Source organism: Macaca nemestrina, chromosome 11 (assembly GCF_043159975.1).
Source record: "Macaca nemestrina isolate mMacNem1 chromosome 11, mMacNem.hap1, whole genome shotgun sequence".
Taxonomy (NCBI): Eukaryota; Metazoa; Chordata; class Mammalia; order Primates; family Cercopithecidae; genus Macaca; species Macaca nemestrina.
Window position 1 is genome coordinate 111,029,009 of NC_092135.1, and position 25,851 is coordinate 111,054,859.

At 35.3% G+C, this 25,851-nt stretch overlaps 1 protein-coding gene across 14 annotated transcripts in view; it reads right to left on the reverse strand.

The window, feature by feature from the left end:
• Positions 1 to 25,851, reverse strand: part of LOC105481149 (IKAROS family zinc finger 2) — a 151,227-nt gene that overhangs the window by 31,901 nt on the left and 93,475 nt on the right. For 11 of the 14 annotated variants that reach the window (XM_011740494.2, XM_011740491.3, XM_071073322.1 and 8 more), the window contains 2 exons: positions 24,135 to 24,401; positions 16,347 to 16,514 (listed from right to left, as the gene is read on the reverse strand). In XM_011740494.2, coding sequence (XP_011738796.2) covers positions 16,347 to 16,514; positions 24,135 to 24,401 — 435 coding nt within the window. The remainder of the gene's footprint in view (positions 1 to 16,346; positions 16,515 to 24,134; positions 24,402 to 25,851) is intronic. The other 3 variants (XM_071073326.1, XM_011740497.3, XM_011740495.3) reach the window with 1 other exon arrangement.

Sequence of the window (25,851 nt, forward strand, 5' to 3'; positions counted from 1 at the left end):
GCAACTCTTTATCCATTCACATTTTATAATGAGACTGCAGTAATTCAGTCACATCTTCAGGCTCCGCCTCTAATTCTAGTTATGTTGCTGTTTCTACCACATCTGCAGTTCCTTTCTCCACTGAAGTCCTGGACCTCCTGAAAGTCATCCATGAGGTTGACATCAACTTCTTCCAAACTCCTGTTAATATCTTGACCTTCTCAGATAAATCACAAATGTTCTCAATGGCATCTAGAATTCTGAATCCTTTTCAGAAGGCTTTCAGCTTACTTTACCCACATCCATCACAGAAATCACTGTCTATGGCACCTCTAGCCTTATAAAATGTATGTCTTAAGTACTAAGACTTGAAAGTTGAAATTACCCCTCGAACATGGGCTGAAGAATATATGCTGTGTTAACAGCCATGAAAACAACATTATTCTGCTTTACTTCTCCATCAGAAGTCTTGGGTGACAAGATACATTGTCAATGAACTATAATATTTTGAGAGGAATTTTTGTTTCTGAGCAGTATCTAAACAATAGGCTTAAATTATTCAGTAAACCATATTGTAAACAAATGTGCTGTCATCCAGACTTTGCTGTTCCATTTATAGAGCACAGGCAGAGTAGATGTAGCATAATTCTTAAAGACCCTAGGATTTTTGGAACGGTCAATGAGCATTGGCTTCAACTTTAAGTCACCAGCTACATTGTCCTACCAAGAGAGTCAGCCTGTTCTTTGAAGCTTTTAACCCAGACATTGACTTCTCCTCTCTAGATGGCATCTTCTTCTAATAGAAGGCTGTTTTGTCTATACTGAAAATGTGCTTTTTACCACAATCACCTTCATTAATTAGCTTAGCTAGTTCTTCTGGATGACTTACTATAGCCTCTACGTCAGCACTTGCCGCTTCATCTTGCACTTTTATGTAATGAAGATGGCTTCTTTCCTTAAACCTCACGAACCAACCTCTGCTAGCTTCCAACTTTTCTTTTGCAGTTTCCTCATATCTCGTGGCCTTCAGAAAATTGAATATTGTTAGGGTCTTCCTCAGGATTAGGCTTTAAGAGAATGTTGTGGCTGGTTTGATCTTCTGTCCAGACCACTGAAACTTTTTCCATAATCAGAAATAAGGCAGTTTGCTTTCTTATCACTTGTGTGTTCACTGGAGTAGCATTTTAAATTTTCTTCAATAACAGTTCCTTTGCATTCACAACGTGGCTGTTTGGCACAGGAGGCCTATCTTTTGGCGTGTTTTGCCTGTTGACATACCTTCCTCACTAAGCCTCATCATTTCTACCTTTGGTTTAAAGTGAGAAATGTGAGTCTTCCTTTCACTTGAACACTTAGAAGCCATTGTACAGTTATTAAGTGGCCTAATTTCAGGATTTTTGCATTTCGGGAATATAGAGGCCAGGTGAGGGACAGACAGACAGAGAAACCAGCCAGTTGGTGGAGCAGTCAGAGCTTACACAACATTTATCAACAGTAACATTTAAGTTTGCCAGCCTGTACAGGTGTGGCTTGCGGTATCCTAACACAGTTATAATAATAACAAGAAAGATCACAGATCACAAAACAGACATAATAATGAGCAAATGTGAAACACTGCAAGAATTATTAAAATGTGACAGAAAGACATGATGTGGGCATGTGTCATTGGAAAAATGGTGTCAACCGACTTGCTTGGAATTAGGGTTACCACAAACTTTCAATTTGTAAAAAACGCAGTATCCGTGAAGTGCAATAAAGTAAGGCACAATAAAGGAAGTTATGCTTGTATTTCCTTTCATCTGACTTTCTATGTTATAATAACTCAGGCTTATGAGTAAGCAAATAATTTGGATAGCAAACAGCTCCCAAAATAATCCATTCAGAAGCAAGTAGTTTGCTCTAACTTAGGAATATTCATATAAAGAATATGTATTTGTATATCCAGAATGTGTCTTCTTACTTGGATCTCAAATTCTAACCCTAATGCCAGTTGTATGTGAAGCCTAGGTTAAGTTAAATTAGGAAATAGTTGTACCTAACTCACAGCATTTCTGTGAAGATTTTTTTAAAATCCATATGGAACACTGAAGGTACCTGACACACAATAAATGGAAAATTTTTGTTTTTTTCCCTGTAGCAGTCAACACCTTCTAACATATTATTTTTTAAAACTGATTCTTGCCTGTCTCCCCTCATTAAAATGTAAGCTCCACAAGGACAGTCTTGCAGTCCACAATCTCACAGAGCTTACATTCAAGTGGGGTGGGACGGCACAGACAACATGTGTATAAACTAAACACCAACATAATCACAGATTCTGATTCAAGCTTTTTATTGAGATAGAGATAGCAAAATAGAACTGAGGGGATGCTTCTGGTAGGTTGCTTATGGATGCCACTATTTTCAAAGAGATGACATTTAAGCTAACATCTGAAAGATAATGAGGCAACTGTGCCAAGATCTTGAGAAAGTGCTGAAGGTGTTGACTCCTAGGATCATCCATTAGTTCAAAAAGAGTAGGAAAGAATAAAGAAACCATGGTTGCAAAGAACCCAGAGTGAGGTATAAAGTAGAAGAAGATCAGACAGGAGAAGTGGGCAGAACCACCAATGGCCATGATTAGTAGTTTGATTTTATTACAAAAGCAATGGAAAACCATTAAAATATTTTAAGAGGAGTGACATGATTTAAATCAGATGTTAAAGTAACATTCTGGTTGCTAGATGGAGAATAGATTGGGAAGCAGGAGTATAGCGGCTGAGAGCAGAGACCCTAGATTCAGATAGACCAGAGCTTATTTCTCAGCTTTCATGAGTACATTGGAAGTTGGATAAAATGCAAATATATAGTTATAATGGTATGGTTTTTTTGCTATATCAGACAATAATTTTTTAAAGTACTCTCACAAATATAATTTATACTATTGCTAGATTTATTTTGTTCTAAGTTGCTGTATGTCTTCAAGCATCATGATATATTTTTGTTTATAAAAGCATGATACACTTCTTGTTTTATTGTGCTGTGGGTGAGTATGTGCATGTTTGAAATCTAATGCAATAATACATTGTTGCCAAACCATGGAAAATAAAAGAAAGATAAGGTTAAAGTATAATCTTTATAAGCTGAGGAGGCATGCATGTACTATGTAAAATGACAGACTGTATGAGGACATTAGGTAACATCTCTTTCTTTAAACTTGACTCTACTTATCTGCAAAATAAGGCCCTTAAAATGATTCTTGCCACAAAATAAGAACTTATTCAATATAGCCATAATTTTTAATTTTTTTAATAGACTAATATTTATCATGTACTAGGCAACATACACAACCACCATTGACCTCCATGAATCTTTAAAACCTTCCTAGTTAATATAAGAATATTCAAAGAAAATAATCTGTCCGTTAACTAATTCATTCAATCAATATGGTATATAAGGGATGAAGATGCAAAACAGAATAAGCTCTCTTCTTTGAGATGCTGAATTTAGGAACTTTTATTCTTATCCAGATGCTTATCATCATCATCATGTTTCTATACAATTTAAAGGGACTCCATTCTGATAGATGATTCATGATACTTTACATAAAATTTTATATTCTAAATATATTTTACATGCTTATGATGAATGATACTTTGTTTTTATTTTCCTTATTTGTCTGATTTTCTACCATTTGAGAGTTTTCTTACAGTATTTGGCAAGATAGTATAGGCTGTGGATGAACAGGTTTCTTTGACTCACATACACAGATCAAGTAGGAAAAATTGAAAGAAAGGGTAAAGGTTAGGTTAGAAAAAACCATCTGAACAAAACCCCCCCGCCGCCCCCCCCAACATACACACGTCCCACTGTGTCATACCCTTCTGGATACTGGGTGAGTAATAAAGTTTGTGTGCAGCCTCTCCACTTCTGTTGTGGAGTTGCAAACATGCCAGGCCTGCAGACTCATGGTGTGGAACGGAAAATGTGAAATGACCAAAGTTAAGACTGTCCACACTAAATCTGTGCAGGGTACAAAACTGTGGTAGCAAGCTGTGGAATGAGGACAATGTAGAATATATAAAATAATGAGAAAGCACCCAGGAATCTTGTCCATTTCTTTAGAATTCCTGAAAATAAAGTAGGAAGGAGAGCTTCCTACAGTAAATTGATCTTCTAAATGACTTGCACCGAGGTGAAAAGAGCTACATAGAATTATAGAAGAAAGACTTTTAATTCCTTCTAGAAATAGGTTCTGAAAGAAACATGACTACTACAATTCATAAAAGATGAGATTGTATATGCTATTAAAAGTTTTACTTTCTTTTATAAGAAACACATAAGGAAGAGAAGATACATAATGATTATTGGTCTGGGGTAGGGGGAAAGAGGTGTTCTACCTGGTGGAAATCACATGGGCTGTCTTACAGCTGGCCTGACTGAAAGTGGCTTTTACCTTCTGGGTAAATTTCAATGAGTAGGACCTCAAGTGTGTGTTTTAAGAGTCAAGAATGGAAATATTAATCCCATCTCCTTTCTTCAGTGTTTATTGCAAAGCATACAGTGAAGCAACAAGGGCATCAGTATCAGGATTTGATGGATGAAGTCAGCACAGCACAGTTATGCAAATCATGTGTGCAACTGACACTGCTTGTGTAATTATCAGTATAATCCACCTCTATCAACCACCTCCAGGAAGGAAAGGAGGGGCTAAGGGTGGGGAAAGTTCACACTCGGGAGATCACCCAGAAAGTGGGCCAGGTGCCAGGTCTACAATCAGTTTAAAACAGTTCCTTCTCATAAGAAGCCTGCAGGACAAATTATACTATGTTTAATGCACCATCACTATTATGAATGAGCTGCACTGGATTCAATTTCTAAACCAGCAAAATTTAACTCAATGTGTCTACCTTTTCTTGTTTTTTAAGGATAACCTTGGAAAATCCGGGTTAAAAAAAAAAAAAAAAGTCATGGTGGTCCGGTTTTTTTTGTTTTTTGTTTTTTGTTTTTGAGAGACAGAAGAATCTCACTCTGTCACCCAGGCTGGAGTGCAGTGGCACGATCTCTGCTCACTGCAACCTCCGTCTCCTGAGTTCACGCCATTCTCCTGCCTCAGCCTCCCTTAGCTGGGACTACAGGCACCCGCCACCATGCCTGGCTAATTTTTTGTATTTTCAGTAGAGACGGGGTTTTACCATGTTAGCCAGGATGGTCGCGATCTCCTGACCTCATGATCTGCCCGTCTCGGCCTCCCAAAGTGCTGAGACTACAGGCATGAGCCACCGCGTCCAGCTGGTGTGGTTTTAAAATAATGTAAACATGAAAACAACTAATTATCATAATCTTCTGGCCAAGTACCTAATTTTCAGAAATTTTTTGTCCTCAATCATTCCACAAAACTATCAGTAATATTAATATCCAAAGGTTTATAACTTGCAGCAATCCCATCTTATACAAAACATTTTGCGTGATACATACACTGAAGAAAGTTATTTATGTACTTTTTTTCTGGTAGTCATTACAAAAAAAAAGTGAAGTAATGTGGAAGAAAATGGTTGAAGGATTGGGGGAAAAGACTTATAAGAAAGAGCAGACCACAAAACTCAAAAGAAGAGGGGAAGATAATTTAAATAAAACAAAATAGAAACTGGTGTATTATAAAAGAGAGTAAGTGATGACAAATGCTACAGTACATTAGAAAATACTTTAGCTTATGAAATCACTAATCAGTTGTCAAATTAAAGAAATGATGTGATCATGATAATAAATTCCTTAGAGAGGACAATATGTTTGAGGGTATACTACTCTTGTGACAAATCAAGAGACTATTTCTATGAGATTTAAAACTAGAGTAACTAACATTACATTGTTTCTTTAAACAATATGGCAAAGATGAGCTCCATCTTAATCCAAGCCACATGGTAATTTTTTATTTTATTTTTAAGAAACTTGAAGATGTAAAAAAGACTATCTTGTCTTACCAGTTTCTCTGAGGGCATGTAGCATATACCTTAAAAATACATGTTAGTTTGAAATTCTATTAAAAATAAATGTGCAAATATATTTAAATGCAAGGTGAGTCATAATACTTTACAGTAATTTTCTCATAATAGGTAAAGGCATAACTGAACAAAATATAAACTAGGCTATTTAACTGGGAATTTTAAAAGCCAATATTAGGAGCTAATATAAGCATTCAACATCTCTGAGCTATTTTTGTGGACAAAATATAGTCCTTGGAATTACAGGGACTTGAAAAATAAAGATAGTCCTTACATAGATATATCTATATGTAGATATATACACACACACACACACACACACACTATACACACACAAAATGTTTTTTAGTTGGGAGGAAGTTGTTGTTTTAACAGATGGGGATTTATATGGTACATCTGGTCCAGTTCCTTTTTATGGAACAGAATAGCTTTAAACTGACAATTAGACATAAACAACAAACTTCATAAGCCGAAAATTGTCAAACACTGAATAGATCACAAAGTAGTGTTGTAAAAATCAACATTCCTAAAGTGTTTGGAAATAAAAGAGATATATGTTCAGAATAGTTTAGGCATTATCAACCCTAAGTCAAAAGAACTTTGACATTGTAAGGTTCCTCAAATCTCTCTTACTCCAAAGTTATGTGACACAGATAACTAATTTTACAAAGAGTAGTTATTTTTAAGTGATATATACAAATACATAATTATATACTATATGCTGGTTCAATTGAAAGCTAAGGTTTTACTTAGAATTTAAGAGCATTATTAAAAATATGAAATAATTATTTTCTTAAAATGAGGATGAACAAAAATACTAGAAAACAATTCCTTTACTTATTTGCTTACTTCAGGACATTTTACTTATAAATTTTTGAAAAATAACTTAGTTTTAGAACTAACAAGTATCTTAAATATATGGTACTCAACAAATACTTGGCTTTTTTAGAATATAAGAGACAATGAATAAATGTCCTTGGAAAATTAGGATTTTTAATTTTCAAATGTATTTGGACGACTCCATTTTTAAGCAATAAATAATTTTTCATAGTACTCTGAACCAGTATAATTCTATCACCAAAACTGAATTTTTCATCTGGTATAAAAATATTTTGAGACTCTATGAGACACATTCTGTTTTTTTAACTTTTATTTTAAGTTCAGGGGTACATGTGCAGGTTTGTTATATAGGTAAACTTGTGTCATGGGTTTTTTTTTGTATAGACTATTTCCTCATCCAGATATTAAGCATAGTACTCATTAGTTATTTTTTCCTGATTCTCTCCTTCCTCCCACCTTCCACTCTCCAATAGGCCCCAGTATGTGTTGTTCCCCTCTATGGAGACACATTCTTACTCATCGTTTTTCTCTTTATAATTTACAAAAAGAAATGTACAACACATATATGTTTCTCATATTTTACCATTATACACTCTTCTGTTTTAAACCTTTAATTTGGGTACAGCATAAGAGTATACACAAAATATACCTAAAATGCTAATGAGAAAAAATATGTAATTCTATTTCCTCCTAGATTTTTTAAAATAACAAGTATGCCAAATACTATTTTGACTAATAGGGGTCCACAGCTTAATGTAAACATTATTTCCCTCAGAGTATTAGGTATAATAAATTAAAAGGTGTAATATATATAATGTACAAACCACAGTAATAAAATTTATAAGAAAGAACTACAATCACCTGCAAAACTTAAAAATCTAAGAGACAAAACTAATAAAAATCATTTTTTAGCAGAAGCATTGATTCATCATTAAAAAGTCACTTAAATACTATGTTATAAGTTTACATAAAGCAAAGTAGATTATTTGTATGGTAAATCTCAAGATTACTGAATAGCAAGAGTTTCAAGTATAGACTAGTACCTTTTATTTTCCTGTAACTTTATGTAATGTATCTCTGGGACGTGTTTTTAAAAGTGCAGCTCACTTTCTCAGTGGGCTAAAAACTTGACTGTAATCTTTTTTTTTTTTTTTGAGATGGAGTCTCGCTCTGTCGCCCAGGCTGGAGTGCAGTGGGGTGATCTCGGCTCACTGCAACCTCCACCTCCTGGGTTCAAGCAAATTCTCCTGCCTCAGCCTCCCGAGTAGCTGGGACTACAGGTGCATGCTATCACGCCTGGCTAATTTTTTGTATTTTTAGTAGACACACGGTTTCACCATGTTAGCCAGGATGGTCTCGATCTCCTGATCTCATGATCCGCCTGCCTCAGCCTCCCAAAGTGTTAGGATTACAAGTGTGAGCCACCGCACCTGGCCACAACTTGACTGTAATCTTTAGCTGATCTTTGTTCATAAAACATTTTAATTATTTATTTGTCTCCCCTTTCCCTCTTCTCCTTCCCCTTCTTAAAATGTCATTTAAATTTCACATAAAAAAAGTTATTTTTTTTCTTTCTTAGACACTTCAAGGCTATCAGATGTAGGATATCAGACAGTAGTAGACAAAAAATATTGGCCCTGTGAAGACTCAATATAAACCTTAAGATGTTAATTCGGTTTCATGCAAACTTATTTTAAAATAAACTAGGGCAAAATACTAAAAAAAAGAAGTAGTAATTTGGAGGGAGTGGAGACTACTCTTTAAGGTGTGGTAGTAGTGACTGATTAGCAAAGTCCAGGGAGAAAAGATAATACATTGTAGTTTGCATCATATAATAGCAGCACCAGGAGATTTAAAGAGCGAATTGAGTGACTTGACAAAGCCCCATAGCTAATTTGCAGCAAGCTACCCTAAAACCCACATGTCTTGATCTCCTGACTTCTAGGCAGTACATTTTTTTTTTCAATCATTAGGAGTTACTTCAGTAGAGTTAAAGCTTTATAGAATAAACATAGGAGCTGTGTCATTTATCACTTAGCAGGGTGGTGATGAGCACAAATTGTGGAGTTTGCTGCCTTGGTTTAAATCCAGGGTCTGCCTGTGTGACTTCTTTTCTGCCTCAGTCTCTTCACCTGTACAACAGGAATAACCAAAGCGAGAGGTTCTTATAATGAAACTGCCTCTCCATTCTCTTTGTAAAACATACTAATGGATAACCAAAAACACTGAATTCTTGGAGCTCATAGGTTCTTCTTTGGTATATCCGAGTATACTCCTAGCAGTTGAGCTGTATGTATAGTCACTAAGAGTCAGGTATGACTGTAGCAGAACCTATATATGCCAGTTTACCTGCTATAATTATTTCCAATGAAATAATTACAAAAAGAACACTGTTTCTATGAAACCAAATTTTACTACTTTGAAAAGATTCAATAAAGATGAGCTGATAAAAATATTTCTAAAGAAATGAATATGAGCAAAAATAATCATAAAAATTAGTGAAAAAATCTTTAAAAATGAATAGAAGTCTGATTGCTTCACAGGATCTTTAAGTTCCTTAAAGAGACTGAAAATGTAACTAAAGATGATGTGTTATGGGTATGGTTTAAGCCAGAAAAATTACATGTTATTCAACAACCAAATTTCTCACTGAAAGAAAAGAGCTTGGACTTAAATAAAAAGATAAACAATAAAATATATATTACATTTATAGTTTTTAAAGTAAAAACTTTTCAAAAATGCATTTTCCATGTTACTAGACTTATTGCTATTAATCTACAAACAATCTCTTTTTGCTTATGTTAGATAAAAAGGTTTTTTATTAAAGAAACCATGGAAAATGCTTAATATAGTGTCTACTGTATAGGGAAAGTTCAAGAAATTCCAATTAAATAACCTAACTACCAGGCCTATGCAACAAAAACCAAGACACTACTTGGTGTCCTCCAGGACAAATAGAGTTCCTAAGCAGAAAAACACCACCTTGTACAGGGATCATGCAAGGTAAATGAAATACACACACACACACACACACACCCCTAGTATTTACTTAATACATGTCGTATTCCAGATATTTTTCAAAGTATTTTTCACTTTTTTTAAACTGTAACATTTATCATAGTAACGTATTCATGCACACCAATGCTGGGCTTGTTGTTACCAACCTACTAAGTGAAAATCAAGATGAGAAATGTTTAAGTCTACAATATAGGAAGCAGAAATGTGGTATTAATATCCAACATGATAAATAACAATACAATAAAACAATGGACAGTTTTTACCTGGAGGAAAAAGGGAGGCAAATACTTTCTACCAATAATAATGTTCATAAAAAAAGAGATTAAACTTAAAATCTTTATATTCCCCTTAATACTTTATACCAGCAGTTCCCAACCTTTTCGGCACCAGGGACCAGTTTCATGGAACACAAATGACGGGTGGTTGGGGAATGATTTCAGGATGAAACTATTCCACCTCAGATCATCGGGCATTAGATTCTTATAAGGAGCACACAAAGTAGGTCCCTCGAATGCGCAGTTCACAATAGGTTGTGTGCCTATGAGAATCTAATGCTGCCACTGATCTGACAGGAGGAGGAGCTCAGGCAGTAATGCTTGCTCACCTGCTGCTTACCTCCTGCTGTGCGGCTCAATTTGTAAGAGACCACCCACTGACTGGTACTAGTCTGCAGCCAGGAGGTTGGGGACCCCCGCTCTATACTAGTAATTTTAAGCACTAGTTCTTAAATTTTAGTTAATCTGTGGCACATTCTCTGTTTGGCTGCCATAGCCATTTTCCACATTTCTTTGCTCTGCTCCTGCAAAAGCTAATTTTTACTGGCTTTAATCAATAGGCTCCCTTGTCCTCTGGCTTCTGGTTAAGTTAAGTCAATGTGAGGCACCAGTAAGAGACTGGAGGGTGGAAAGAGTGAGGTCAGGGTGTTTATTTCCCAAGTCACAGGTTAGCAAAGGCTACATTCTTCTACTGAAGGTCAGTGCTCAAGACCCTATCCTATTTCTCTTAATTCCAGTGACCTCTAGATCCCCTTTCCCTTTCAGGCTAGAGCTAGTAATGGCTTCCTACTATTGTAGACCCAACCATCTTTTGTAGACTACCCTTATTCCTAACCATTCTTTTGTGAATATTTGTCTTTCATGCATGTCCCCAAATTTTCCCCATTTGTGTGTCTTACTCTTTTCTTGTCAGGATCCTGACTGATAAGAGTTATTGGTATCAGGAATGGTCCAAAGCTCCAGTCAAAATGGAATTCAGGGATAGCAGGATAGCCTCCTTACCAGGGAGTTAATGGGACAGTAGTGATCCAAGGTAGGTGCTGGCAAGATGATTATTCAAATTGTCACTGGTGGTAGCAGGTAAGGATGTACAATGCAGGGTAAGGCTTTGGGAGCTGTGGCATTTCTTGCTAAAGCAGCAATGGCAGTGTGTAAAGATTATAGCATGATATGGCTGATGGCCCTAAGGAGCACACAAAGGTGAAAGACAAACTGCATGCCTTGAATACTCAAGTCAGAATACAGACAAAATACCAGAAAGTTTATGTCAGTTTTAAAAGGGTCCCTTATCCACTTAAGCCTCAGGGCAAATAAGGCTGAAGACCAACTCCAGAATCTGATTTGAAAGGTTATAGAATTGCAATGCTAAATACAATGGACAATACTAAGACCACTAGTTTTTGGTAGTGGGGCAATGATGAGAAAGAGAAACATGGGATGGTAGTATCTTCTCCCTTCCCCCCAACAACTTCATTGAGGTATAATTAACATACATAAAACTGTAGTAAAAAACAAGAAGAATAAAAAAATATTATTTCAACATGTAGCACTAGCCATATTTAGGTGTTTAGTAACCACATGAGGCTAGTGGCTACCATATTGGACAGCATAGCCCTACAACTATCACCTCTTCCAAGACAGCAAACTAAAAGAAATAATAATTCTATGGGTGAATAACAGACATTAGTGAAACCATCAGAAAACTGAAAGATGTTAGGGGTGATAATTCATACTATACACCCATTTAAACTGTTTAGTATACACCCATTTAAACTATTATCAATGCATGGCATTGATGCAGACTTAATCATTTCATAATGCTAACTGTAGATGCAGTTTTAGCTATACAATCTTTACCGGAGCATATTAATATAGCCCCCAACACTAGGTATGAAGCAATGGACTTGATTTCTGGTTAAGGTAATTTGTATAACAAAGATAATCAGAAGCGGTTTTTTCCCTTCACACTGCAGGAGCAACATACTTTTACTATCTTACCTTAAGGCTAAGTCAACTGTACTCTCTTTGTCATAACACAGTCTGGAGAAATCTTGTTCATCTTGACATCCCACAAAACATCAAGCTGGAATATTACATTCATGACATTACACTGATCGAACTTGGGAGAAGGATATAGTAAATATTTGAGATGCCTCAGTAAGAGGTATATGCTATAGAACAGGAGATAAACTCCAAGAAAGTTCAGGGACTTTCCGCATTGGTAAAATTTTATGGGCCAGTGATCTGGGCATGCTGAAACAGATCCTCCATCGTAAGTGAGAAATTGCTGCACCCTGCACCTTCCTTCGTGAAAATGAAGCACAAAATATGGTGGCCTCTCTAGATTTTAGAAGCAACATAGACCATATTTGGGTATACTTCTGTGGTGCATGTACTAGGTAATCCACAGGCTGTCCATTTTGAGAGCAGTTTGGGGCAAGAAAAGGATCTGCATCATACTCCTGCCATAATGAAAGCTCCCCTCTACCTTTGACTCTAAGATTCAGCAGATGCAATGATTTTTGGAAATGTCTATGGCAAACGAAGATGCCGTATGACATCTCTGTCAGTGGAAGCCTCAATGTGTAGATCCCTCATGGTTTTATAGTAAAGACATGCAGTCTTCTAACAATAACTAACCACCATTTGAAAAGCCACTCCTTACTTGCTAATGAACTTTGGTTAAGACTGTGTACCAGGCAATAGGACTCCCAATGACAATGTGGCCCAAACCATGCATCATGAACTAGGTGTTATCTAATTCAACATATCAAAAATGTATACAACAGCATTTCATTGGTATATTTTCCTTCCCCGCAGCCTTCTTACACTGGTTGAGGAAGCCCAAGTATACTGTATGAGCAAGTAGCTCAGAGGTCTCTAATACCTGCTACTACTGTTTCTCAATCTTTTTGCTTCAATCCATCTGTATGACCTCTTGGGGTATTCTCAGTGACCAGTTGATGAGGATGAAACAGTGCAGATCTGGTTTGTAAATAGACTGCCTGGTATTCAATACCAGCTGTGACTACAATGTTTACAGGTCCACTTAAGGGAGATGGCCCTGAAATACAGTGGCTATCCCTCCAGCAGCCAGAATTTCATTCAGCTAGTACATTTAACTGTACTTTGCATGGAAGAAGAGATACTCGAGGTAATGATATATGGAATGGCCATACAGTCAAGGATTTCAAAGAACAAAATTGGATGACTGGTGACAGAAAGTCTAGGGGAGAGTTATGAGGATGTATCTTTCGGAATTGGCAAAAAGTGTGATGATACGGTATTCTACGTAAATTCTCTCCAGAGGGCATTCACTATAGAGAAGGCCCTTAGTAATCTGGACAAGGTAATCTCATCAATCTCAGACTCTTTACCAGGCTTACCTGGTACTTGCTCAGTGGGCCAATGTACAAAGTGATAATGGGAGTAGGGACACAGAAACTATGAACAGATTCAATTATGTAGACTTCCTTCTTCTCCATGACTGATTTAACTACCACCACTGCTGAGTTCACAATTTTCCAATGCTGAGACCCTGATATGGCACCATTCCTGAGGGAAAGCAACCAAGCAAGTAGTGGCAGGCAGGTTAAATTTGACTCTTTCAACACGGAGGAGGCAGAAATCTATCCTATTGGGATGTGCCTTCCCTTTCTCTTCAATATTTTTGGAAGCTCCCTCAAGTATGGATTTAACAGAATGCCTTACCAATTACCTTGGTATTCCTTGCAACACTGCCTTCAACCAGGAAACTCCTTTTTATGGCAAGACAAACACAATTAGCTCAAATCTATAGAATGCATGGATCATACCCCTCCAGAATGTAGGGGTATCACCCTCCAGAATCAGCTGGCTATATGGAGTGGTGAAATGGCCTACCAAAGGAGTGGTTCATGTATGGTTGCCAGTTGGGAGGAGTTTGGGTGTGTGCGTTCTACAGGATATGATATATGGCCAACGTCATCTCCTCCATAGCCAGAAAGCATGAGTCTGAGAACAAAGAGGTTAAGGCAGAGGTAGCCACTCTAATAACATCAAATAACTCATTTAAAGGCTTTTTACTCTGTGTCCTGAAACCTTCAGATTGGTGGTTTTGGAGACCTCAGTTCCCAAAAGAATGTTTTCTCCAGGTTTCAGAGATCTAGTCCTGTTGTATTGGAAGCTGAGAATACTCATTAGCTATTTTGGGCATGCAAGCTGCTAAACAAACAGGGACTGGCTTACAATTTTTCCAGACTACCAGAATGATTTGGAGTTGTTGCTATACATTGAGGATAAGAACTACGCTTGGAACTCAGGGGATTTACTGGGGCATATCTTTTGAAATACTTATCTAATAATTTTGGTTATTGAAAAACTGTAGCAATATAAGAAAGACAGGACCACCAAAGACTCAGAATCTATAAAATTTGAGTCACCTATTAGATAAAGAACCTTATTTAGCCGATGTGCTAAAGAGAGTAAGAGGAAGAGGAAGATGTATTTGAATGGAAGAAGAAAACTGTAATGATCAATTTTGAGCTTTCTGGCAAATTAGAGAAGCAAAAACTATAGCAACTCTGTTTTATGTTCTATCTATTACGAAGAACATTAGGGATGGCTAGTATTTTAGGTTCCAGTTGAAAGCATGATTGAATTGGTATCAGCTCTTGGTGATGCAGTAGCTGGATGCCCCCTCTCCAACAGTGACTCCATTAAACTCTCTTGAATTACCCAATTTGAATATATCTATTTATATATCTGCAAAAATCATAACTTGGTATACTAAAATTGCAAAATGAGCACAATGGCAGTTATAAGGACCATGTCTTTATTTATGAAGACAGATTACATAATATGCACACACAAAACCATGATATTAAAAACAACACAATTTCAACAAAAATAAGATGGATGTGTACAGTTATTTATTACATGAAGTCGAGGCAAAAATATCTGTTCATGAAGATCTATTTGTTATATAATCTTTGGACAACTCAGTAATAATTTAACTCTGGCTAGAGTACATGACAAGTTAAAGGAAATGCCTGTCATGTCCTAAAAATATTTTTCAATAAAACTTTTCATAATAAAACACTGCTTTAAGATATAGTTTTGATAGCATAATTTTAAAATAAGACATAAAATGTTGTAGTTGGAAATAAGTGAATTCCTTTAACTCAAGGAGGAAAGAAAAATATATACTTAAAATATTTTGTTTTCATGTTGGCATTAATTTAATTTTTGTAACTGCCCCAAATTTAAGAGTTAATGTTTAAAATAGTTTTACACAATTCACATTCATGTTTAAAAACTCAGTACAGCCTGAAAAGGAAAAATGTAATACGAGAGATAATACAATAAGCATTATCTCACAACCTCAGCACTCTCCAATACGATTTGTCAATGTAGATTAAAATATCACTTCCATCATATCTTCATATTAAAATTAAAATTTAGTATGTCATTATGAACAGAAGAAACAAATAAAACTGGTTTGAGAGTATGCTGTATTAATTTTCCACATTTAACTTCTTGGTTATGAAAATTTATGCTAAAAGTCAAATGAGATTCATTTAGATTTCTGATCATTCTTTCTCTTTTATGTGTTATATTCTGGCATTTCTTAAAAACATTAAATTTATTTCAGATTTTTTTCTTTTATTCCCAAGAACTTGTCATATTCTAGATTTTTTTTTAATGATTTATGAAACACAGCAAAGTTTCAGAGTACCCAACGACTATAGTTTGGGAGCTAAAGATACAAGGAGAGTTAAAATTAGAATATAAAATACTCCAACGGCCAATTTTCTGAGGATATTTTCAAGTTCAAAAGAAACCATTTTATTTTCCACAGAGATCCCAGCCTGAGCACTGTATCAGTCAAAAAAAAAATCAGTTTTCATTTTCTCTATAGTAACTCGAAACATAACTAATATTGTAATGGATCTTCACTTATGCTGAATTAACCATAATGACTGCATTCTTAAAATTTTAAAATCATAGAAAATATATAACAGCTGCTTTCTTATGCTAATATATTGAAGTAAGATACTCTCCAGTTGACAGTGCTTCTTTTTGCCAAGCCTGAAAGTCTACAGATGAAAGACACATGCATCCTGATAGATTTATCAATTATCTAATGTATACCAATAACAATATTGTCTTGGTCATCACTAACTACATACCAAAGCCATGTTACTATCATCCAGTAGTACTCTTCTAAATTTTCCTGTTTTACTTTTCTTCTCAAGGAGTTGGTGACACTTACCAGAGTGGGTCCTGAGGTGTCCTGTGAGGGCGTCCCTTCTTCTACAGGCGTAGCTACAGAAAGGACATTTGAACGGCTTCTCTCCAGAGTGTAACTTTATGTGTCTCAGAAGGTTGCCCTTCTGAGTAAAAGAAGCTCCACACTGGTTACAGTGGAAGGGGCGTTCACCTGCAGTAAGGAGAAGAAATGGGAAGGTTCAACTAGGGTATGTGCAAGTGACTAATTTGCCATCCACTGTTAACCAAAGCCATTTCTCTATGCTAAAAATGTTCATCTCCCTCATAAGTCTTTTAAACATTTATCTTCCTAGAATTTGCTTTGCTAATATAGTTACCAAAGCCTCAAGTTTTACATCAAATGATCTTTTCCCTTCTATGTATAAATGTGACAGAAGTCCTATCATTGACTCATAAGAATAACAATAATAGCATTTACCATTGGTTGAACAACGAGGTGCTGTCACTTTACTGCCTTACACACAATTGTACGCTTTCCATAGAATATTTCAATCCTTTCTTACAATGACAATAATTAGGTAGTATTAATTTTAATTAACAAATGAAGAAATTAAAGTTCATAGATCAAAGTATTTTATTACACAGAACTAGAAAGTAGTCAAGGTGAGAAATGAACTTGGTCAGTTTGGCTACAAAATCTTGTTCTCTTTATTTTACCAAGCTCTCTCTTTAAAATTGGCAGAAAAATTGAGCTGAAAGAGACCTTCAGTCTAACTCCCTCATTTAGCTGATGTGGAAAGGGGCAACTAAAAGGTACAGCAAATGAACCCGCTTACAAAGCTCATTAGCACAAAGAAATCAAGTTTCTTGATTCTCCTGGTCACTAATAGTAAAAACTTTAGCAAAATTTCCAAAACAAATTATTCACCCAGACATTTCCTATATACCTCTTTCGTGACAATTATTGTTTGAAAGGAATCTTTTCTCCTCGTTTTTCTATTACTGATATTGCTATAAAGTTTTTAAGCCTCAATTCTAAGTTTGGTCTGTTGCCATCAACTGACTCACCAATGTCATCAAATATAAAAACATGTAGGCAATGAAGCAGTACAACTGGCACGTAGGATCAAATTGATAGCATTATCAAACCATAAAGAAAATGCTATTTTAAATTCACCTATCTCTAAATATATACACAAAATAAAATATAAATTCAAATATAAGTAAATAGTAAAAATGTATCATACTAAAGCTCTAAGTTTAGAATAAAAAGAACATTACAAAACAATTCCCTTTTGGTTGAACTGGACCATTTCTGTACCTGAGGCTAGATGATGATTGTAATTTTAATAGTTTTTCAAAAAGCTTACATTGAAATGTCATGTTTCCTATATCTTTAACTGAAACACACATAATAATAGTGAATAATAAAAACTCAAGATCTTTTGGCCCTTTGACGTAATGCAAACTCAATGATTTCTTTAATAAATTAAAGAAAGCTAAGAGGTATAAAGAAGACAAACTATGGTCACTTTCTGGCAGCAGCTACTGCAAATTCTGTCATATAGATTTGTTTATAAAACCTAGATAAATTTTAAAATTGATAGATCAGGTACATCTCAAATTCTGTAGTACTTAGTGTTTCGGGAACTTAATGAGGTACATACCAAAAAGGTATAATCTGTGTCTGTGGTGGGGGTTAAGGTTTTTTCTTAAGAAATCTGGAGCTCTTATGAGCTACATATATAAGAGGTCCTATATTGATAATATTGGATTGAACAAAATTATCTATAACGTTAAAGTTCCCTTAAGTGGTATCTTCTTTAGTTTGATTAACCTGGTAAGATCTATATCTCCTCATATAAAGTCTTCCAACATAAGGTTTTAAAATAAATCAAATTTTGGCAGATCTTTTTTATTTTACACACAATATACAACTTAATTATTTGATTCTCTTTCCTAATGGAATCACAGGCTGCATCTTTTTATATCAAGAATTTTCCACTCTCTACCCCTGCCACAGAATTACATAGTATTAAAAGGAAAGACGGAGGCACTTCTTTCACAAATTAAATTTTTAAAGAAAAAGGAAAATAGCAAATATATATTATACTTTTCACTCCAAATATTTGATTTTACTTTTAAAATCTGTCTATGTAAGGTTTCCCAAGCAAGTTGCAAATTTGTTCACAATAACTTTACAAAAGAGTTAAATTACTAAGTGTGGTGAACAATTTGAAATCATGTCTACCTTTAGGTAACACTCCTGGTCGGTCGCAGTGGCTCACACCTGTAATCCCAGGACTTTGGGAGGCCAAGGCGGGGGGATCAAGAGGTCAGGAGTTCAAGACCAGACTGACCAACATAATGAAACCCCTTCTCTACTAAAAATACAAAAATTAGCCAGGCGTGGTGGCGGGTGCCTATAATCCCAGCTACTCGGGAGGCTGAGGCAGTAGAATCGTGTGAACCCGGGAGGCGGAGGTTGCAGTGAGCCAAGTTGCACCACTGCACTCCAGCCTGGGCGACAGAGCGAGACTTCATCTCAACAACAACAACAAAACAAAACAAACAAACAAAAAGAGATAATACTCCTATAGCATGCTGACTCAGATTTCCTTTAAACCTCCTACAATGTTTGGGTTGAAATATTTCAGAATCCCTAATTTAGAGTAGTTCATTATTCAAAAATAATGCTAGTCTAAAAATGAAATAATAGTATCTTTTTTAAAGGGAATTTTAAAATTCACCTAATTGAGTTTTAAGAGATTAATGACAGGGTAATTTAGTTTTTACATTTACAAAATACTACAGATATCTTCAAATCTTTTTAATAAGAAAGTACTTCTGAATTTATATGATCATCCCCAAATAGGGTAGAAGAAACAAAAGGTGGTCTAGGTATATCTGGAAATATTGTCCGGTTGCTCAGTGTGCAAGTCATACTATGGAAGCCTTTGGTAAGTTCCCATGGACATGGGAAGTAAAGAAGAACAAGGCATGATGAAGGTAACTAGTTTTCTTCCTTTTTCTGGTAAGAGAAAAGGGGCATTGAAAATAATACATTTTAATTTCAATAAGATAAGGCTTTGGGAGATATTTATTTGAATTGTAAGTCTTGATAGGAGCTTTTTACATTTGGATATTAATTTTATGGCTTTCCTCATTTTATTTGCCTAACTCCTATTGATGTCTTGATTGTATGAAAAGATAATTATCATTTCTAGAGTCCATTTGTTTTACTGTGCTCCAAACTAAAGTTAGTTGGAATCATAATGAAATCCTCAATGACAATACTGTTAGAAACAAGGATTAAAACAGAGGGTAATTTATGAGATTTCTAAAAGTACACATAGTTATATTCCAGGAATAATCCAAATATAGAAGTAATATCCATATCTGTCTAATAACAAATAAGAAGTGAATTGACTCAATTTTTGATAGTTATTTCTATAAAACATTAGCAGCCCTTTTTTTCAATGTCGTGGGGTATTTCGTGGCCTAGGCATTACAGAGATAAATGTAAGATTATCTGATAATTAAGTAAAAGGTTCAGTTAACTATCTTTTCTCTATGCAAATAGTACATATGCAAAAACTCCATACTGTCTATGTCACTTTAAAACAACATATCTCAATTATTTCTTGTAAATAATTTGTTTTTAAATGGACTGCATCAATGGGTCTTTTCTGAGTCAGTTTAGAGATTGTCTGAAAAAAATATGAATCATGTTCTTCATATGTATATCAAAGCAAATTTTAAGAAAACCTCACAAATTTCCTAACTACATTAATGGAGCAATCCAAGCTGAAAACATTAAGTAGTTTGTTAGAACCGTAATGACTAATCTTTCCCCTGGTAGGCACAGAAATCTAGACTAATAAAACTGGATCCAGGAAAACAATGAAAATATGGTCATGTGTCCTTCATGTCCATATCTGAATCTGCTGTTTTTATTTTTAAATCCAATATACCAATCTACTGGTCCATTTTTACTTATTGACTGGGTGAGATTATATATTATTTTTGTTATGGAATATCTTATATTTCGATATTTTATGTACCTTCATAAACACCTATTTCTCGATCTGCATTTAAATATTCAATTAAAATGCAAATATATATATGCATCAATTTGCTTTGGTGAATCACAGACAGGGGGTGCTCCTATGTTGGGTGGAACAACAACCTACAAATATGCAGAATCCCAAGCATCTGTTGAGTGCCTGTGAGCAAGAGGATGGCTGCACAAAGCTGCAATGTACAAAATATGGTGCTGAAAACTGAGTCACAAAGATGGGAGTAGATTAAGGAGAGGTAAAATTAAGGAAATTCTACATTTATAATGTCCAATCTATATGTGTTCATGCATGAATTGATTCACTATCCCTATTTTTTTTACTCTTCTTTCTATATTCCCAGTGAAGAGTGCCTGGACTATCCGATGACAATATTACCTGATTACTTACTAAAGTAGCAACATCAAATAAATAAAATGAAGTCATTAATAAGACACTGCAATTGGTACTTTAGTAGAGTATGACAGAGAAAGAAGAAGAGCAGATTCAATCTGATGCTCCATGATGTTGTAATGAAGTGGGTGGTTCTCCATCATTTTTCACTATCAATTTTATATTAGAGGCCAGGTGCGGTGGCTCACACCTGTAATCCCAGCACTTGGGAGGTCAAGGTGGGTGGATCACCTGAGGTCAGGAGTTCAAGACCAGCCCGATCAACATGGTGAAACCCCGTCTCTACTAAAAATACAAAAATTAGCTGGGCACAGTGCTGGGCATCTGTAATCCCAGCTACTTGGGAGGCTGAGGCAGGAGGATTGCTTGAACACGGGTTGCGGAGGTTGCAGTGATCTGAGATCGCACTACTGCACTCCAGCCTGGGCAACAGAGCAAGACTCCATCTCAAAAAAAAAAAAAAAAAAATTACACTAGATATTCTATGAACTAAAAACACTAAAAAATATGTTTCTCAAAGGCCTTATAAGGTTTTAAGACAGTGCCTTTAATATTAGAGATAAACAACTGGTAAGAGTGGGAAGTTCTAAAATGCAGGCTAGTTCACGGTATTAAGGAGAAAACATTTGGCGAATGACTAGATTCTGACTACATTTTTCTCAATCTAGTTTAAATCAAAGAAATGCAAATAGACTTTCTAGTCTTAAAATGGTACTAAAGTGGTGTTGAAAATGGCAGGACACAATCAGATGTATAAATTGGATCATGAGAAATAGGTTTAAGTGTCTAGTTTAAAGATATCCTATTCACAATTTCAAAGTTGACAAAGCATGACAGATATCACAGTTTCTCCGTAAATGGCTATTAACTTTAAGAAAAATCTAGATCTGAAGAAAGTGTAATAATTTGCACAATACTCCAATAAACACTGATTGACAAAAAAGATAGTGTTGCAAGTGTACTTTAACATACTCCTTGCTGTTATTAGTTGAGTGAGTCTCGTATTCCTAGGATTTGTGGAAATCTGTATAACTGTTTATAAACCTTATTATGCCAATTAGATTATTTTCAAAAATAAAATAATTCAACTCTACCACTCTAGTAAATATCAAAAGGACAGTAGAGTAGGTATATAATTATTATTGTATTTACAAATTAACAATATTCATGAATATTATTGTATCACATTGAATCACTGATTAACCTAAATATTCTAAAAACTGTACTCTGGTTCTCTGAATGTTCTTAATTCAGAACATAAAAGATTAATTAAAAATCTTCTAAATACTGTTTTTAGTTTATTTTTTAGCTTAAAATTTAACATTGCATGCAACTTAACTGAAAAACCATTAGACTGACTGTTTTGTTTGTATTTTACTAGATAGGAGAAGTTAAACATTTGAATGAGTATTATCTTCCTTAATATAATCACTCTTACATAATGAATATATTATAACTTTGTGAAACTTGTTTTTAGAAGTGTCGTTAGAATTAGCTCATGAGCATAGATGAAAAGTAGATTATTTTATAGGCTTTTCCCTTTTCTTTTCATAAAGTAGATACCAAGCTTGATCTTTCAGCCTTTTCTAAGATACTTTTAAAAATTAAAGAAAAAAAAATACACTAGTAATATAAATATCTTTAAAACATGGTGCTGTTTAAAAAGGAGATTAAAAAATCGAAAAGCAAAATGTAATTGACTATATGATTGGAATAAGTAAATATATTCTAAAGCTGATGATTTTGATTATGATAACACTGATTTTAATGTATAACTTCTCACTGTAATGTTTAAAATATCAGTCTTAGTTTACAGTTATACCTTATAATAAATTATTGGTATACTGACATACCAAGCAATAGTGTGTCTGAACAAAACCAATATGGGCATCAGAAAACCCTGGTTCTAGCTTCAGCAATGCCTTTACCTACATAAGGGATAATGGACAAATCACTTGACTTTCTTCATGTGTATTATGAAAGGTTCAAATTAATAAAGACTTTGACCTACCTTGTATCTTTAATGCTTTAAGCATGTAATTATTAAACTATTTAGAAATAAAACTTTTAAATAAATTTATTGTGATTTATATTTCTTCCGAGTGTTTTTTAAAACTCTGAGAATATTAGTTATTAATATTTTACTGTACACTACTACTTTGCATTATAGTGAAATCCATCATTACCATTAAACCAATTTTCACATGAACTTGAAACTTTTTTTTTTTTTTTTTTTTTTTTTTTTGAGACGGAGTCTCGCTCTGTCGCCCAGACTGGAGTGCAGTGGCGCGATCTCGGCTCACTGCAAGCTCCGCCTCCCGGGTTCACGCCATTCTCCTGCCTCAGCCTCCTGAGTAGCTGGGACTACAGGCGCCCGCCACCACGCCCGGCTAATTTCTTTTTGTATTTTTAGTAGAGACGGGGTTTCACCGTGTTAGCCAGGATGGTCTCGATCTCCTGACCTCGTGATCCGCCCGCCTCGGCCTCCCAAAGTGCTGGGATTACAGGCTTGAGCCACCGCGCCCGGCCTGAACTTGAAACTTCTTTGGTTAAGAGTCCATGATCCTCCTAGCTTACCACTTACTATCTCATGTCTGTTGGTTTTTAAGAAAAAAAAATTGGCAAATGGTTTAAAAAGATTTAAGTAAGGCCTTCTCATTTGGTTAGTTTTCATGAAAAACTTTTCACCTCTCAAATGTTTAAAAATATAGTATGAATTAATCGGAGGGCTTTTTCCTTACTCTATGCCAGAATTACATATTCCAACCTACACACCAGCCACTATTTGTCATATTCAATCCTATATATATCCTTGCAGGAGTTATAACCAACAATTACAGAAAGATGGTAGCATCCCTGAACTACAAAAGCACCTGCCTGCTAGTGAGACCTGTGGTAGGCAGAGATTGATTAGAAATTGTATTCCAAGGAGTTAACTGGATAAAGTGAAAATTATTCACTTATATAAATGCATGAGTGCCATTTTGTAGTATAAACTCTTATCTAGCAAACTATATTACCTGCCCATGGGTATGGTAAAATATGTATAGAAATACAAAAACATTAAGTTACACAATGAAATTCTCCTATACCTTTTGAACCCTTATCATATTATTGCTATATTAAGAACTGTGGAAACTGAATCCCAAACTTCTTTTCTGATATGCTATTCAGATTTGAAGGCTGGAAGTCAAGACCCAGGCTACTCTCTGTTTTTCTGCAATCCAATACTAGCAGAATTCTGAAAAGGTAGTTTTCACCACTGCCACCCCTGAATAAAAAGGAAAGAGAATAGATGTCAGGTAATATCAACATCAGATGTCACAGGCAGTCATCAGGTTATTCTTTCAGCTGCTTACCAGTGTGACTCCTTTTATGTACCATAAGCACATTGGGCCCAATGCAAACCATGCCACAGACGTCACATTTCAGTTTACCATTCGGAAGCCGGATTCCTCCCTCGCCTTGAAGCTCCTGGACTTTCCTGTTGTCAGCCACCTCGCTGCTCTCAATTAGGGGTTCTTCTAGGCTGCTACCCTCATCATGGCCCCTGATCTCATCTTCATGGCTCAGGGGTTTCCTGTCACACTCTTCATCACTCTGCATTTCTAGTTTTACTGAGTTTGCTGTAATTTGAACAGAAGAAAATACATTTTAAATACATGTTATGTAATATCACCTACATCTCTTTTCCACTCATTGCCGTTCTACTAAATGGGCGAAAATGATATATAAAGTAGAATAGGGTTCATCATCAAATGCCATGTTAATACATACTGTGTTCTATGATATTTTAGTGAAATGTCATGGAAGTGAAGATAGCTCAGGAAAACTCTAGGTAAACAGAATGACTCCTTATTTCTGCATACATTTGTTTCTTTAGCTTAGACATTTGCTTTTTAACAAGTTTTTTAATAATCCTGGTATTGGCTTTTGAGTCTGTCACTAAGGCTACTAAGACTGAGATAGGATTATGGAAGAAACAAGATTAAATATTGCTTAACACAGTGAACTATGCCTCCTCTTAATTTAATGATCATTATATGTACTTCATATTCTCTGTTTCTCATCAGAGTACTTGTATCAACCTGCTTCTGAACACAGCAAGAGAAACAATTCAGGAACTTAATCCAGCAAATGTCTTTGACATATGAAGATACACTGTCAAGGCAAATGTTCTAAAATCAGACTAAACACATATATTCAGTTTAGAGCTATAGAAATGTAGTACACAGATCTCACACGCTCTTAAGTTACTCCGCTTGTTTTTTCTATCTAAAAAATTACCTATGGAACATGCTTGAAAATCAAAGTATTCCAACTCTAATCTATGCACACCAAAAAGCAGCTAATCACAGGAATGGCATAGCATGCATGTACACACTTGCCACTGTTAAGAAATTTAATGCGTTCTGTTTGCTGTTTTTGGATCATCCCACAGAAAAGTTGGAATTTTGTTAGCACAGCCTTCATTCTGGATTGCTGACAGTCTTTTCATAAAGCAGAAACGAGGTTTAAGTGAGTATCAGTTTTTTATCCAGTAATATTGAAAATTTCTTAAGAAGTCATATCAAAGTTACTAAGCAAAACAACTTATTTGGTACTACTTGAGTAGAGGAAATATTTTCATAAAAAGGAAGTAAGTTCTTTTCACTGCCATTGTTTTCTTACAGAAACCACACAGTCTGTGATTTGTCATTAGTACTTATCACAAGAGGGTGCACTATCAAAATGGCTCTGTGGCAGAAGAGTACTGGCATTATAATCTTGAACTAATTATTTAAACTGAGTCTCATGTTTGCAAAGTAGACATGAATTCAGATAACTGAATAAAGTTCGAGCAGAACAGTTTAGGTATTAAGAGTGAGGACAGCGAGGAACTTAGGTTTAATTTCACCATGTCCTTTATAAAATGGGGATGATAATGGTACCTACTTCCTATGGTTGCTGTGGCATTAAATGAGTAAGTACAGGAAATGCGCTTATCTTTTATTTTTTTCTGGACATATTTTTTTCTGTGTTCTATTTCATAAGGTTTTTGTGAAGCTCTATCAACTTATAGTATATAAACCACTC